General features: G+C 42.7%; 1 protein-coding gene across 5 annotated transcripts in view; it reads right to left on the reverse strand.

Annotated features, from left to right (window-relative positions):
• Nucleotides 1-15,255, reverse strand: part of LOC130141970 (kinesin-like protein KIF2A) — an 87,504-nt gene extending 72,249 nt beyond the window's left edge. Inside the window, exon 1 of one of the 5 annotated variants that reach the window (XR_008819234.1) lies at nucleotides 14,478-15,255. Coding sequence is in view for 3 of the 5 variants with exons in the window: in XM_056323335.1 (XP_056179310.1) it covers nucleotides 14,478-14,541 (64 nt within the window). In the remaining 2 variants the exon portion in view is untranslated. The remainder of the gene's footprint in view (nucleotides 1-14,477) is intronic. The other 4 variants (XM_056323335.1, XM_056323332.1, XM_056323333.1 and 1 more) reach the window with 4 other exon arrangements.
• Nucleotides 15,256-15,814: the final 559 nt, after the last annotated feature.

Here is a 15,814-nt window from a genome sequence, read left to right on the forward strand (position 1 = left end):
CCTAACACTGCCAAGTCCACCACTAAACCATGTCCTGAAGCACCATGCCTACGCAGCTTTTAAATAGCTCCATGAGTGGTGACTCAACCACTTCCCTGGGCAGCCTGTTCCAGTGCTTGACCACTCTTTCAGTGAAGAAATTTTTCCTAATATTGAATCTAAACCTCCCTTGGCTCAACTTGAGGCCTCTTCCTCTCATCCTATCGCTTGGTACTTGGGAAAAGAGACCAACACCCACCTACCTACAACCTCATTTCAGGTAGTTGTAGAGTGATAAGGTCTTCCCTCAGCATCCTTTTCTCCAGACTAGACAATCCCAGTTCCCACAGCTGGTCCTCATAGGACTTGTACTTTAGACCCTTCACCAGCTTCATTGATCTTCTGTGGACACGTTCTAGCACCTCAATATCTTTCTTGTAGTGAGGGGCCCAAAACTGAACACACCAGTGGCGAGTACAGGGGGACGATCATTTCCCTTGTCCTGCTGGCCACACTATTTGGATACAAGCCAGGATGATGTTGGCTGCCTTGGGCACACTGCTGCCTCATGTTCAGCCGGCTGTCGACCAACACCCCCAGGTCTTTTTCCACCAGGCAGCTTTCCAGCCACTCTTCCCCAAGCCTGTAGTGTTGCATGGGGTTCTGGTGACCCAAGTGTAGGACCCGGCACTTCTCCTTGTTGAAACTCATACAATTGTCCTCAGCCCACGGGTTCAACCTGTCCAGATCCCTCTGTAGAGCCTTCCTACCCTCAAGCAGATCAACATTCCCACTCAACTTGGTGTCATCTGCAAACTTACTGAGGGTGCACCCAATCCCCTTGTCCAGATTGTTGATAAAGATATTAAACAGGACTGGCACCAATACTGAGCCCTGGGGAACACCACTTGTGACCAGCTACCAACTGGATTTAACTTCATTCGCCACAACTCTTTGGGCCCAACCATCCAACCAGTTTTTACCCAGTGAATAGTATGCCTGTCCAATCCATGAGCATCCAGTTTCTCCAAGACAATGTGTGGGAAATGGTGTCAAAGGCTTTACAATAGTCCAGGTAAACAATATCCACAGCCTTTCCCTCATCCACTAAGTGAGTCAACTAGCTCCTTCAGCAGCCCAATGTCTGCTCTCCCCATATCCAGGAACAAAATTTCGCTGGCAGTTTTTCTCCTATCACCAGCAAATTGGAACTCAACTATTTTGTGGTCACTGTGACCAAGACAACCACCAATCACTGTCAGAGTTCATCTATGTGGTCTGATGAAAGCTTATTGTAACTTAAAAATCATCAGGTTGTGATTTATATTTATCTCATTCATCACAACCTGAATTCCTATCCTATTAAAATGTCAAGATGAACTGGGAAGTTCAATTCATAAATGCAGTATAGGACAACATGCAAACATAAACCAAAATTGAATCAGAAACATGGAGTATTAGAATAGAATAGACTATTTCAGTTGGAAGGGACCTACAATAATTATCTAGTCCAACTGCCTGACCAATTCAGGGCTGACCAAAAGTTAAAGCATGTTATTAAAGGGCATTGTTCAAATGTCTCTTAAACACTGACAGACTTGGGGCATCAACCACCTCTCTAGGAAGCCTGTTGTAGTGTTTGACCAGCCTCTTGGTAAAGAAATGCTTCCTAATGTACAGTCTGAACCTCCTCTGGCACAGCCATGAACCATTCCCATGCATCATCCTGTCACTGGATACCAGGGAGATCAGCACTTCCCTCTCTACTTCCCCTCCTGTCCTGGTTTCAGCTGGGATAGTTAATTTTCTTCCTAGTAATTGGTGCAGTGCTGTGTTTTGGATTTGGTGTGAAAACAATGTTGATAGGACACTGATGTTTTTAGTTGTTGCTAGGTAATGTCTGTACTGTCAAGGACTTTTTGGTTTCTTGAGCCCTGCCAGAGAGAGGGCTGGTGGAGCATGGGAAATTGGGAGGGGACACAGCCAGGACAGCTGATCCCAACTGACCAAAGGTATATTCCCTACCATGTGACATGATGCCGAGTATATAAGCTGGGGGAAGAAGAAGGAAGGGGGGGATGTTCAGCATTATGGCATTTGTCTTCCCAAGTAACCATTATGTGATGGAGCCCTGCTTTCCTGGGGATGCCTGAACACCTGCCTGCCCATGGGAAGTAGTGAATGAATTCCTTGCTTTGTTTTGTTTGCATGCACGGCTTTTGCTTTACCTATTAAACTGTCTTTATCTCAACCCACGAGTTTTCTCACTTTGATTCTTCCAATCCTCTTCCCCATCCCCCTGTGAGGGGAGTGAGCAAGCAGCTGAGTGGTGCTTGGTTGCTGGCCAGGGTTAAACCATGACACCTCCTCAGGAATCTGTAGAGAGCAATGAGGTCACCCCTCAGCTTCCTTTTCTCCAAACTAGACAAGCCCAAAGTCCTTAGCCGCTCCTCATAGGACATGCCTTCCAGCCCTTTCACCAGCTTTGTTGCCCTCCTCTGGACACATTTGAGTACATTAACATCCTTCTTAAATTCTGGGGCCCAGAACTGCACACAGTTTCCAAAATCTAAGTATTCCAAAATCTAAGTGTACATGTGATTTCAAACTTAATTCATTTCCACTGCCCTCTTCCTAGAGCCAGAGATCCTCATCATCACATCATTATGCATGCCTGCATCTCTAGCAAACACTTTTATACACCTCAAACTCCTTATGCACTTCAACCACATGGAGAAAGTAACACATTTTAGTGATTGCAAGATGTGCAACACTGCAACAAAAATTTTAGATCCAAACTCTGCAAAGGCCACAAGTATGCTACCTACCTTGCTTCTAAAGAGAAAGCTTTAAACAAAGCTCGTGCTCTACCTTCTTCTATTCACATACACATTCATTCAGTGTGTTCATCCATTGAAGGCAACTCTTAACATACTATCCCATAAGTAACAGAAGAGACTGAAAATACACTTCTGATACCTGGGATTACACAGAGCTTTCAGTGCCTGATGGGAGCCCTGAGAAACTCAAACTTGCACTTGACAAAGCTTCAATGGGATTATTGAGAACTTGAAAGCAAATAACATTCCCCTACATGAAAAGCATGACCACCTAATGATAAAAATGCAACCAAAGTCAAAGATTTATTGTTACATGCAAGTTACTTGAAGTCACTTTGTTACTGCTTGGAATTAGACAATTATGTTTTACAGAGTTGACGCTGCAGAAGGAATGCAGCAGACTTGTGCCTTTACAAGTCTGGGAAACTTGAAAACAACTTATGCCTGATGCAACCAGAACTGCCACTAGGTAAAAACAATAAGCAATACTGAAAGCAGTATTATTTGAATAAAGCAAAATAAAACTCTCCACTACCACATGTCAGCCTTTAAGCAGCAAAATCCTTCATTCTTTTTCAAGAGTCAAATATAAGATCAGATTCAGTGTTGCTGAACAAGATCCCATTCCAAATTAAAAAAAAAAAACCTGATCAAGTGGCTTAATTACTAAATCTAATGGATAACACATTTTTTTAAATGTCATGAAGATTTGGTTATAACACACAGTTATACAGTCATCTTCAAGAACCTCTGCTTACTTGTTTTAACTATGCAATTCTAAAATTTGCTTGAGTTCCTAACAAATTAAAAGAATAATTAAATTTAGACTGTAACAGTAGAGTTATCAAGTATCTTCTAGGTATGTTCTGCTCATGTAAATGATTCAGCGTACTACAGACATTCAAAAAAACCCAAACCAAGTGTGATAAATTCATTCCCTTTTCCAGGAAAGGTAATTCTAATGTAATTTTTCACACAGCTTTATTACCTTTTGTCTAACAGATGTAAAATCTAGTTTTACATATTTAGCAATGACCAAATTCAAAGACAGCAAAATTAACTCAACAGAACACTCTTCAACAAGAAAATTGCAATGTCATCTTCGTAACACCCTCCCAGAGAACTACCTGGGGTTGCTTTGTTTCCCAGGAGCAATTACAAGGCACAGAGAAGAGTGGCACAAGACAAGAAGACCAAGCCCTGTATTCTGCTTCCAACAGTGGTTCCACTTGAGAAAAGCATTTAACATGGCAAGCATACTTCACCATCTTCTAGTAAAACAATGGTTTATGGATGTTCTAAGCCACAACTTACCTGTTTATCATGATACTTTCTGGGGATATGCACAAAATGCATTTCCAGGGTATCAGACACAGTCAGTACTGTCTCATAGCTAAACACAACAGAATTCAAAGTGTCCCTTTACAGAGGTCAAAGTTGTAGGAAAATCATGTCAGCTACCTATCTATCTCTCTATTGGGAACACTGTAGCGAGCTATAGGCTTTGTAACTCTTCAAGTGAAAATAAAAAATAGTACTTAAACAGCAATATAACAACTGTGAACATTTTAAGGAGAGGAATGAGGACAGAAAAAGAAGAAACCGTGCATGTGCCTGTACCTATACAATATTAACAGGTTCACAAATACAACTAACAGCAGTTTAAGACAATCTACATCTGGATTACCATAGTTTTAGTTCTCTACCCTTCCTCCCTCACTTCCCTCCAACACATTTAACTAAAAACAAACACTGATGCAGTGGACAGACAAAACCAGCCCAGAATTAAACATCTTAAACAGCTGTGGAATCACACCAGTAGTCAAAATTAACTGTAGCTAACTTAGTTATGATGAGCGTCTAACAGTCTTAAGTATCAAAATCTCTACCAAAACCCAGGAAAAATTGGTCCAAATGCTGTAGCTAGGAACATTTGTCTTAGTGTCTATATTCAGTTCAGTATTGAGAACAATTTAAATAAAACCCCAAATAACATGTCACAATAAACCTCAAAGGTTTGGAATATACAACTGCAAGCAAGTTTAAAAAAAATACTTTAGAAGGAACTGTAACTATTCCCTCCAAAAAACTAAAAAGAAATGCAAGGAAACATTCACTTCTGAAAAGACTCAAGTGGTAAAACTGGAAAACATAGATAAGCTTTAAAGCAAGCAAAAAGAATTCTTATATACCTGAAAGCTTGTTCATATTTTTGAAATAGATGAACAGAAATAACAAAAAATGTTTTACAGCTCCATAAAAACCTTCTACCCTACATCTGGAAATACACACTGAAAGCATCTAGTCTTCCAAATAACTCTAATTATGCTACAGAGGCATTATGAGAAACTGATTATTTAAAGCCAATGTCTTCTTAAAAACTCTTTAATTTAAAATTAAAAACACCATAATGCTTGACCATATATTTTGTTTACTATGCATTCTCATTACTGGACAAAGTTAAGACTGCTTGGGAATCCTTAATGTGGACTTCTGTATCTTACTTCTTGCATTATGTCAGAAATTTAACTTAACTCAAGTCTGAAAAGTTAACATAAACCTTTAATTTATCAAAAGTAATTGAATTCTTTTCTTCTATGACTAAACATATTGTGAATATTTATAGTGAACACCATATTTTAGTGTTCACAATGGGATGACCACAGCATTCTCTTCCTGATCCCAACAGTCCAGCTATACAGTATGGTGAGGAAGACAACTCAACAAACAATAAGACAGGAAAAAAGTTTAAAAAGAAAAATCAAACTTTATAAGCAGTAAATGTTTACAAAGGAAGAACTTAAACAAGAACATTGCAATTAAGTGAAATTACTCCATTCTGTTACTTATTTCTCAAGCACAAAAAATCACAGTGGCACATTACACAGGTCAAGCCAACAAAAATGCTACATATTTTGTGCTCCAGGAAAGGAGCTCACCTGCTAAATACTTCATACTGTTCACTCATTTCTCTACAATGTCCTACAGTAAGTGGATGTATTAAAAGAACTCAAATAGCTAATTTATCTTCTAGAGCAAACAGAAAGAGATACTTTTGCAATTACATTACTCTTCAGTCAGGCATGACCTCTTTCCAATGATTTATTGTCTCTTCCCACCTCAGCAAGGTAGGAAGCCATGCTTGGTGCCATGCTGCCAAGCAGCATCATGGCAAAGTCTTCATAAAGCCATAAGAAGAAAACACAAGTAAAACTGAGCCCAGGCAACAGGTCATTATAGAGAGTGGGTGGAAAGAGCAATAACTTTACCTAATGAACATAAATAAAGGATAGATTCCCCCATAACATGATGAGAGGAGAAAAAACATGCAATACAAGCTGTGTAATCCTAGTAGTCATATACAGCTCTAAAGATGTTATTGCCAGTATGTAATGCTGTATTAAATACATTTATGGAACAAAGATTTTTGTCATTCAAAAGCTATTTATACAAAATACAGAAGGCCTACATAAATATCTGAGAATCTGCAAGTTACAGTGAAAATACACTTACTGCATAACAAAAGTTGAACACTTAAAAACTGATTTGAAAGAGGACACAGAAAATTTAACACAGCCTCCTGTTCAACACTTCTGTGTTGATCAACAATCCCCAGAAACTCTGGATGTAACAATATGAGAACCTACAGTGGATAAGTAAGCCTAAATGTCAGACCCATTAGCTCAACCAACAACAGCAGACTTGAAATCCTGCCAACCCTGTGTGTGATCTGGCCATTATGGAAGGACAAAGACACATTGTGTCCGTATGGCTTACATAGGGATTAGGTAAATGAGTCAAATGACTAAAATGTGGTAAAAAAAAAAGTCTTAATCACAGGGAAGGAATAGATGTATGCCATAAAAGGAAAGAGTTTTTAAAAGCATAGTACCATTTAAATCTATCCTCAAGAGTTTGTAAAATAGGGTGACTACCTAAACCTGAACAGAATTTTTATAGGGTCATTCTACCTTCTACCTTGCTATAAAATCATTGTTGCTATTGGGAGTTGTACGTAAAGATCAAGATCATCACCCAGAAGACAGAGGATAGTACAGACCTCTCAACTCTGAGAAACACCAATTTTATGGAAGTTTGGCTTTAAAGAAAAAAATTAAGGCCTTACCATTACAAAAATTTAGACTTGTTTGTGTTTGAAGGTGAGACAATTACAATGATGTTTTGGCAAGCCTAAGGAGAGAGGAGCTGCCAGTAGGATTTTGGACTAGATGGATTATCTTTGACCATGACCAGTTCCAGCTGCCTCAGAGACAAGTGAAGAAAATTCTTAAGTAGGCAATTTCAAAATAACACAGCCACAGGCAAGTTTTCTTCCTACCTTCTGTTAGTTAGAGGTTATTTAAACTACCTTTTACAGTTGCTGGTGTATTTTTTTAATTTTTACTGTAAAATTTGATATTCCTACCATCCACATCCATGTGAGAAACGAACAAACAGAGATTGGCTTTTCACTAAGTGCTGTGCTAGACAGATAAGCTGCCCTCCTCAGGTCCAAAGTTCACCTCGAGGAAGATATCTGACCATCCCTGCACAACCACCAGAGGACCCCAATGACTAAAAAGCACAAGCGCAGTGGGGGTGGAGTTATTTAAATCATTTCAAGGAATATGTATATGGCTGATGCAACCTCAATGGTATAAGTAGATCATATTTGAACTTGTTTGGCACGCCTCTGACTAGAGTCACGCACCCAGTGCTGTGGTTTTTGCTCTTTGACTTTGCCTTAAAATAAAAGATTTCCGAACCTACCTTTGACAGGTCAGCTATTTATAACAAATCTGGGAGCTCGTCTGGGCGAACTAGTTCTCCTGGCCCCAGGATCTTTGGTGACTGTCAGATAGGAAGCGCACCTCACTGATTTCAGTGAACTCTGACGGCACGCCTCTGACCACTGGGACTGTTGGCTGAATGCCCGAGAGAGAGTGAGAGAGGTTCTTAGAGCAAAAACCACTTGGAGCTCCCCGGGAAGTAAAACCACGGTCGCCTGAAATTCACGTACACGAAGACCCAAGTAAGAAGAAGGACTGTAAGTATTACTCGGTTGGGCAGGAAGTGGGGGCTTGACTGCATGACTGAGTGAGACCTGACGGGGTAGCCCCATTCCAGGAAGCGAGTGTGGAGTCTTTTTAACCGCGGTTCCAATATCCCGTGAGGGACTTGGCTGGTGAAGAGACGAAGTGAGTGGAAAGCCGTGTGGAAGACAGCCCCAGGGAAAATATGGGACAGGGAAGTAGTAAAACGAGTCCCAGGAAAAAGGGGAGCCAGAGAATACCAAATTAAATACCCCCAGACAGTCCACTGGGGCTGATGTTAGCAAATTGGGAAAGTACTGAGAGAACTAAGGATAAAGATAAAACAAAAATGATAAAATATTGTATGTTAGAGTAGACCAAGGAAGAGATTAGACCAGATCATGTGTATTGGCCCCTTTATGGGTCATTTGAGGGTTGGCTTTGTCAAGCATTAAACCTCTATGTGAATGCCCGAGAATCCCCTAATCCAGAGGAGAATGAATACGCTGCTTGCTGGAAAGGGAAAATTTAGCCAGGATCAGTGGGAGTGTTCAGAGCAAAGGAGGTAGAGGAATCACCTTGTAAATGGGACCCCCTTGAGTCCTTGCCCCCTCCATACCTGGTGATTTCTAATGCCCCTTCAAGTGAGGGCACCGAAGGGCCTGATGAAAGAGGAAGTATACCCTGACCCAACAGGACTCCCAGAACTAGACAGAGGCAAACTCTTAAAGCGATAGCACCAGGTGAAGACCAGCAAACTGTTAAAGTGATAGCACCAGGCAAAGACCAGGAACTGAGACAAACTGTTAAAGTGATAGCACCAGGTGAAGAGCAGGCAGTTGGAGTTTTTCCACTTAGAGAAGTACCATTGGGAGGGGCACAGGGAGGTACTGGGTTTGTGAACACCCCTTTGACTTCTACCGAAATCAGGAACTTTAAGAAGGAGCTTAAGGGCTTATTAGAGGATCCTCTGGGGATTGCCAAACAATTTGATCAGTTTCTGGGGCCCGGTATCTACACGTGGGAAGAAATGCAGTCCACACTGAACATTATCTTTTCCCCAGAAGAAAGGCAAATGATTAGGGTAGCAGGCATGAGAGTTTGGGAAAGGGAAAATCAACAAGGACCACCTGGAGATCAGAAGATGCCCCTAACAAATCCCAACTGGGTTCATAATAGTATGGCTAACAAGAGAAATATGTCAGATTACCGTAGCCTGATCATTAAAGGTATTAAAGGAGGCTACTTCCCGGGGACAGAATGTTGCAAAGGCTTTTGATGGGCAACAGGATAAGGATAAAACTCCTACCGAATGGTTAACCAGGCTCTGGAAAAACATGCAACAATATTCGGGAGTAGATCTCGAGAGTACAGCAGGGCAGACCCTTTTGAAAGTACGCTTTGTTACCCATGACTGGCCAGACATCCATAGGAAGCTGGAAAAGTTAGAAGAAAAAGGACTAAATGAGCTACTAAGGGAAGCACAAACTGTGTATGTGAGATGGGATGAGGAAAAGGCTAAAGTTGAAGCAAAGATAATGATTGCCACCATGAGGAATGGGGATCTTCAGAGAAATAGAGGGATTCCTAAAAAAAAGGGGGGGGGGGGAGAGGAGCAGCTGCTTTTACTGTGGGAAAGGACACTTTAAAAGAGAATGTCCAAAATGAAATAAAGATCTTAAGGTCTTTAAAATGACCCAGGAAGAAATTGCAGAGGACTAGGGGTGTCAGGGGCTCTTCCTCCTGGGGGGAAGGATCCCACCTAGAGCCCTTGATAAATCCACAAGTAGGACCCCAGGAGGAAACATGAGAATTTGTAGTGGACACTGGAGCGGAATGAACATGTGTGTGTCAAGTACCTCTGGGGTGTGAAGTAAGCAAAGATACCATAAAAATAATCAGAGCAAAAGGGGAGGGGTTTAGTGCTCCAATATTTAGACAAATAGAGATGAAAGGGAATAACTGAAGGGAGAAAGGAGACATTTTATTTGTCCCAGGGGCAGGATGCAATTTACTGGGAAGAGACCTACAAGTTCAACTAGGGATAGGAGTTGTTCTTGGTGAAGGGAGAATGGTGGTAAAATTTTTGAGGTTGACTCAGGAGGATGAGTTGAGAATAGACCCTAAAGTGTGGGCTGGGGATGGAAACCGAGGAAGCCTGGGTATAGAACCCATTGTCATTTCTATCCAGGATGAAGGGCGTCTGATAAGGGTTCGGCAATATCCCATATCACTAGAAGGACGAAAAGGGCTCCAACCAATAACTGATGCTCTGGTAAAAGAGGGCACTCTGGAACCCTGTATGTCTCCTCACAGTACTCCCATCCTGCCTGTTAAGAAATCCAACGGAATGTACCAGCTGGTCCAGGACCTTCAAGAAGTAAATAAAAGAACCATAACTCGATATCCTGTAGTACACAACCCATAAACCCTTTTAAGCAAAGTATCACCCCAACATAAGTGCTTTTAGTGTAATTGATCTCAAGGATGCATTTTGGGCTTGCCCACTGGATGAGCGGAGCAGAAATGTCTTTGCCTTTGAATGGGAAGATCCCTACAACGGACGTAGACAACAATATAGATGGACAAAATTACCCCAGGGGTTTACCAAATCCCCAAACTTATTTGGACAAGCTTTGGAGCAAGTCCTCCAGCAATTCCAAACCCCCAAAGGAACGCAGCTAATACAATATGTGGATGACCTATTAGTTTCAGGGATGGAAGAGGAAAATGTACAGGAAGCGACCATACAACTGTTGAACTTTTTAGGACAGGAGGAACTGAGAGTATCCAAGCAGAAACTTCAGTTTGTGGAACCTGAGGTCAAATATTTAGGGCACATCGTTAGTTAGGGAAGCCGTAGACTGAACCCAGAAAGAATAAATGGCATACTTCCCCCCCACCCCCACCCCCCAAAATAAGACTGAGGTAAGGAAACTTTTGGGGCTATTGGGATATTGTAGGTTGTGGATTGAGGGATACACGCAGGTAATAAGATTCTTGTATGACAAACTCATTGAGGAAAGTCCTACATTGACAAAGGAAGACAAGGCTAGTTTGGAACAACTAAAGACCAAATTGACACAAGTACCTGTGTTGAATCTCCCTTCCTTGGATAACCCTTTCTATTTATATGTAAATGTGGAAGGTGGTGTTGCACATGGGGTACTGGCTCAGGACTGGGGAGGGATTAAAAAGCCTGTGGCCTTCTTATCCAAAATGTTGGATCCCGTCGGTAGAGGTTGGCCGATATGCATTCAAGCAGTAGCTGCCACCTCAATTTTAGTAGAGGAAAGTCGAAAACTTACATTCGGGGGAAAATTGATGGTACATACTCTGCATTCTATCAGAAATATACTTAATCAAAAGGCGGAAAAATGGCTTACTGATAGTAGGATGTTAAAATATGAAGCCATCTTACTCAATCAGTAGGATTTGACATTGGTGACCAGCAAGATTTTAAACCCTGCTCAGTTCTTATATGGGGAACCAAAGGAGGAGTTAATACACGATTGTATGGAACTGATTAACTATCAAACTAGAGTCCGAGAGGACTTAGCAGATTATGCACACCCTGAGGAGATCAAATATACATAGATGGATATTCTCAATGTATCCAGTCCTTGAAAATGTTGGGCTTTATCCAAACACTGTTTTTCATGTGTTTTTGGCCACGAGATCTCATAATGCCTTTCATTTGTACATCTATATTCTGTTCAGTTCTATAAGAAATCTCTCATGAAACACTAATTAGAACTTTGTCAAACTTGACAAAATATGTAACTTCTTTCCAGAATATTCTGGTCACATTATTACATTTATTGTGTTCTACATGTCTTTGTAATTTTTTTGTAATGAACAAGTATGACTTTTAACAGTGATATTTCACAAAAAAAATTGCTATTGTTAGTTTTTATTTTTATTTAAAGGAAAATAGACTTATCTGGAATTAATAAAGCTCTGTATTCTGGGAAGTGTTTAACATAACTGGTGTACAGATGGGAAAAAATGCATACTTTTTCAAATGGCCCGATTAACAAACTAAAAGTTTATTCTTCTCTGGATTCAACAAATAAACAGGTAAATAAGGAATATTTAAATAATTATTATACTTACCTCTCAAAACAATATTTAGTTTTAAAAAAGGACTTACTACAGACAAGACAAAATGTAACAAAAAGCCCAGACCAACACACCACTTTCTCCAAAAAGTTTCTTAAACGGTTTTAATCATGCTTTCAGCCTAGGGTAGCTGGTATGATACACAGCCCTGATTCTACCTAGAATATAGTTCTGAGTAGAGCAGATCCAGATAGCTCACTGTGACTGAACCAGAACATCATGCTTCTCACCTCCACTTTGTCCTGGCCATGCATTTCCTACACACTGATACTGTTGGGGTCATGGATCACTCTGAGTCATTTGAACTCACTAATCCTGCAGACAACTAGTACATCCAAAAGTTTTCTACTCTTTAGAGAATCAAATCATCAATGAATGTATTAAATCAACAGAGAGAAAAAAAATCATTGGGCACACTGATGGGACAGTTTATAGGAACAACACAGCTGACAGGCACAGGAAGCAAGACCTCCCCTTGTTAGAAGCAGCTAGATCAATCTCGATTGCCTGTGCAACCACAGCTCAGGTTGGAAACTTACCTTCTGAAAGGCAATGCAATCTAAATGCAATCTAGTGCTGGCTGTCCTTCAATATCTTTCTCAAAATGCTCCCTTCCACATACCTAGGACAGTTCCTCCAACAGTTTATTGGGAAGAGAATGACAGAACACTGCAGTTAGACCTGAGCCATAACGTGGCATCTCCTCTCCAGTCCCAATGAAAAACAAGCAAACCTCACAATAACCAGGACCCACTAACCCTGGTATGACACTGCAGTGTGGATGCTCGCACAAGGACCAAAGTTAACAAAAATGCTCAAAACCCTATTGTTTGAGCAACTGCTGTGAAGGCATTCCCCTAGTATATTACTGATGAGTAATATATATTAATGTTCTGCATTACATATGTGATACAGCAAAATACGTAAACCATTAACAGTAATGAAAATAAGTATTGTTATGTTCAAGAGTTACTGTCCTCACTTCTGACATTAGAAGTGAACAGAACTGGGGGGGGGGGGGGGGGGGGGGAGGGAAGCAAAGCATTCTCATGCTTTATTTTCCAAAGGCATACAAAACAAACAGTAACAATTATTAGAAGTTCACATAGGGCCTCAGAAAAAAAACAGTTTTACAAGTTACTACAGTGAAGTTTTCTTGAAACCTCAGACAGAGATCTGCAGGACTTATGCAAATAACCTATCAGATTCTTCATGTGACACACAAGCCATTAAGCACAAAATGAGGAGTTAGGTTTAATATAGTGTCCAGCCAACACTAACCATTATTTTATTACAGGGTTGAACTGCAGTATGGGACATGAGAAGGCAAGCTGCATAAAGCTTGCTGGCTGTTTGTTTCCTGCCTCATGACAAAACCATGCTAACTTCAGTGCCTTTGACCTCCAGGTGTTTCTTCCCCTAAAAAATCTGATTATTCTTTAGCAAGCTCCTGAACCCTGGAGAAAAACAAACAAAAAAAAAGACTTTCCAGAAAATCCTATCAGAACCCCACCCCTGTTTAGTAGGCTTCACAGATCTCATAGAGGCCAAGAGCAGATGACATATTCCTACTCAAATTGAAGAGCTGAAGTCATGAGTGACTTGCCATTGATTCAGTGAGTGAACTTCCCATTTCAGTTCTCTCTTTCCATACAAATATGAAGAGTTATTACCCTAAACCAAACACACATGTTTCCTTTATTCACATGTATATCTAGACAGCACCATACATCCTCCCATCAAGAGATGCTGGGCAAGATGAGAAACACTGGATCCCCAACGGAGAAATAACAACTCTTCTTATATTTTAACCATAAGGAACATCTGAAATAATAACATCAAGCTTTTATGTGAAATGATGTTAGTGTCCAAAGGCATTTCTGTCAGAGCATACTGTTGTGTCATTTTTTCAGAACATGGCTCATACACCAGAGCAAACAAGAAGTAATTACTTTGCATTGAAGGCTTTTCCTCCTTCCATCACCTCATCCCCTCCCCTATGCCCCTCCCACCTTCCCGCGAAAACCTCCCCAGGCTTTCCTCCCCACCCTCATCCCTCTCCCCCCCAAATCACCTCATCAACCCCATCCACAACCACCCCGCACGTCTCATTGCTCACCCCACACTCGTCCCGTTTTCCCCTCACCCATGAACCCATCCCATCCCTGCTTCATTCCCCTCGCACCCAACTCGCCCTTCTCCCCCCCCCCATTTCAGCCTCCCACCCTTCGCCGCCCCGCCCTGCTGCAGCCTCCCCGTCCCCAGCGGCGGCCGCCGCCGCTCGCGCCCCGCGCAACCGCTCTCCGCCGCCAAGCGCGAGCGTTCCACTGACAACCGCAGCGCGCGCCAGGCCCGGCCCCTCCCCGGCCCCGCGCACACAATGGGCCCCGCGCACAGCCCCCGCCCCCCCGCGCCGCGAACCTGGGTGGCGGCAGCGGCGCCCGGCCAGGGGCTGCGGCCGCTCCGCCGGGCTGGCCCCTCCCACCGCCCCTGCCCCACTGACCATCGCTGCGCTTGATCTCCACGTAGATCCCTATCTGGATCTTGCCGAAGTTGGCCGTTGCCATATCTTCATGGGGCAGCCAGGGAGATCGGAGGCGCTGCCGGCTGGGCGCACAGGAGGCAAGGAGAGCGCGCACAGCAGCAGCGGCGGCGGTGGCAGCACCGACCGCGACGGCTCCGGCAGGGCGGAAGGGAAGGGAGGAAGGAAGGGCGGACGGGGAGAGGGAGGAGGGGAGAAGAGAAAAAAGGCGCTGGCTGGATACTGCTGCGCCTGTGCGGCTCGCCGCGGCGTCACGGCAGGAACGGCTCACGGGGGAGGCGGGGGCTGAAGCGCTGCCAGGGTAGTCCTCGTCCTCTGCCCTTCGCGGCACCTCGGCGGGGCTGGCACAAGATGGGCGCCCCTGCTACCCTGGGGCCACCTCCCTGCGCCTCTCCTCTTGGCCCTGTCCCCGACTTACAAACACACATATGCTCCTATTTGGCATCAGATGGTGACCGAGCTGCCTTGAAGTTCTAATGTAATAGCTTTATCTACCTAATATCTACTCATAAGCCTCCCGTGTGCCAAGTAGAGCAGCTTAGAGGCATGCTTCATACTCGCTCCCCAACCTGCCAGCAGCTCTTCAGTCCATACTGTCAACAGCATTCATCCATCCTCACCTCATGACTGCCTTTATACAACTTAAATAAAAACCAAACCACACTTCATGTTCCTCATTTCCCTATAATGATTCCTGTACCTCAGGCAAGCCACTTGGTTAAACATTGTCCCTTGGGTTTCTCCTCTGAGGGCAGTTACTAACATGATGAAGCCAACACAGGTTTAAAATTGTCCTTCCTGTACAGTTTCCTATTCACCTTTAAATAAGTCACCTTTAAATAAGCCTATACACTGATACGAGAAAATATAGTAAGAAACCTAAAACTCTGCTGCAAGCAGGAGCTGCATAGATAACAGGAACCATCAACATGCAAGCAGGAGCCTCATTGTCTGAGAAAGAAGGTTTGGAGCTCGACCCTCTCAGCATTCCAAGAAGGGACAGTTAGCACAGATGTAGATGAGCTCAACAAGAATGTAAATAAGGAGCCTTCTGACAAGGACCTGCTAACTGCTAAAAGAAAACAAACTGCTGAAGAAGTAAGACTCAAGGATACTAGGGTAAAAAGTAATTGTGGTAGTGGAAGATCTCGACCTCCTACTCAAATGGTCACCCCGAAGGGTGTGGATCCCCCACTCGGGGAGCATGCGTAGTAAATTTAAAAGGAACTGTACCTTTTAACTGAAGTGAGAAAGAAACTAACCAATAATTAGTTAGGAGGCGTAGACTTTGGGCAGAA

Source organism: Falco biarmicus, chromosome W (genome assembly GCF_023638135.1).
Source record: "Falco biarmicus isolate bFalBia1 chromosome W, bFalBia1.pri, whole genome shotgun sequence".
NCBI classification, from domain to species: Eukaryota; Metazoa; Chordata; class Aves; order Falconiformes; family Falconidae; genus Falco; species Falco biarmicus.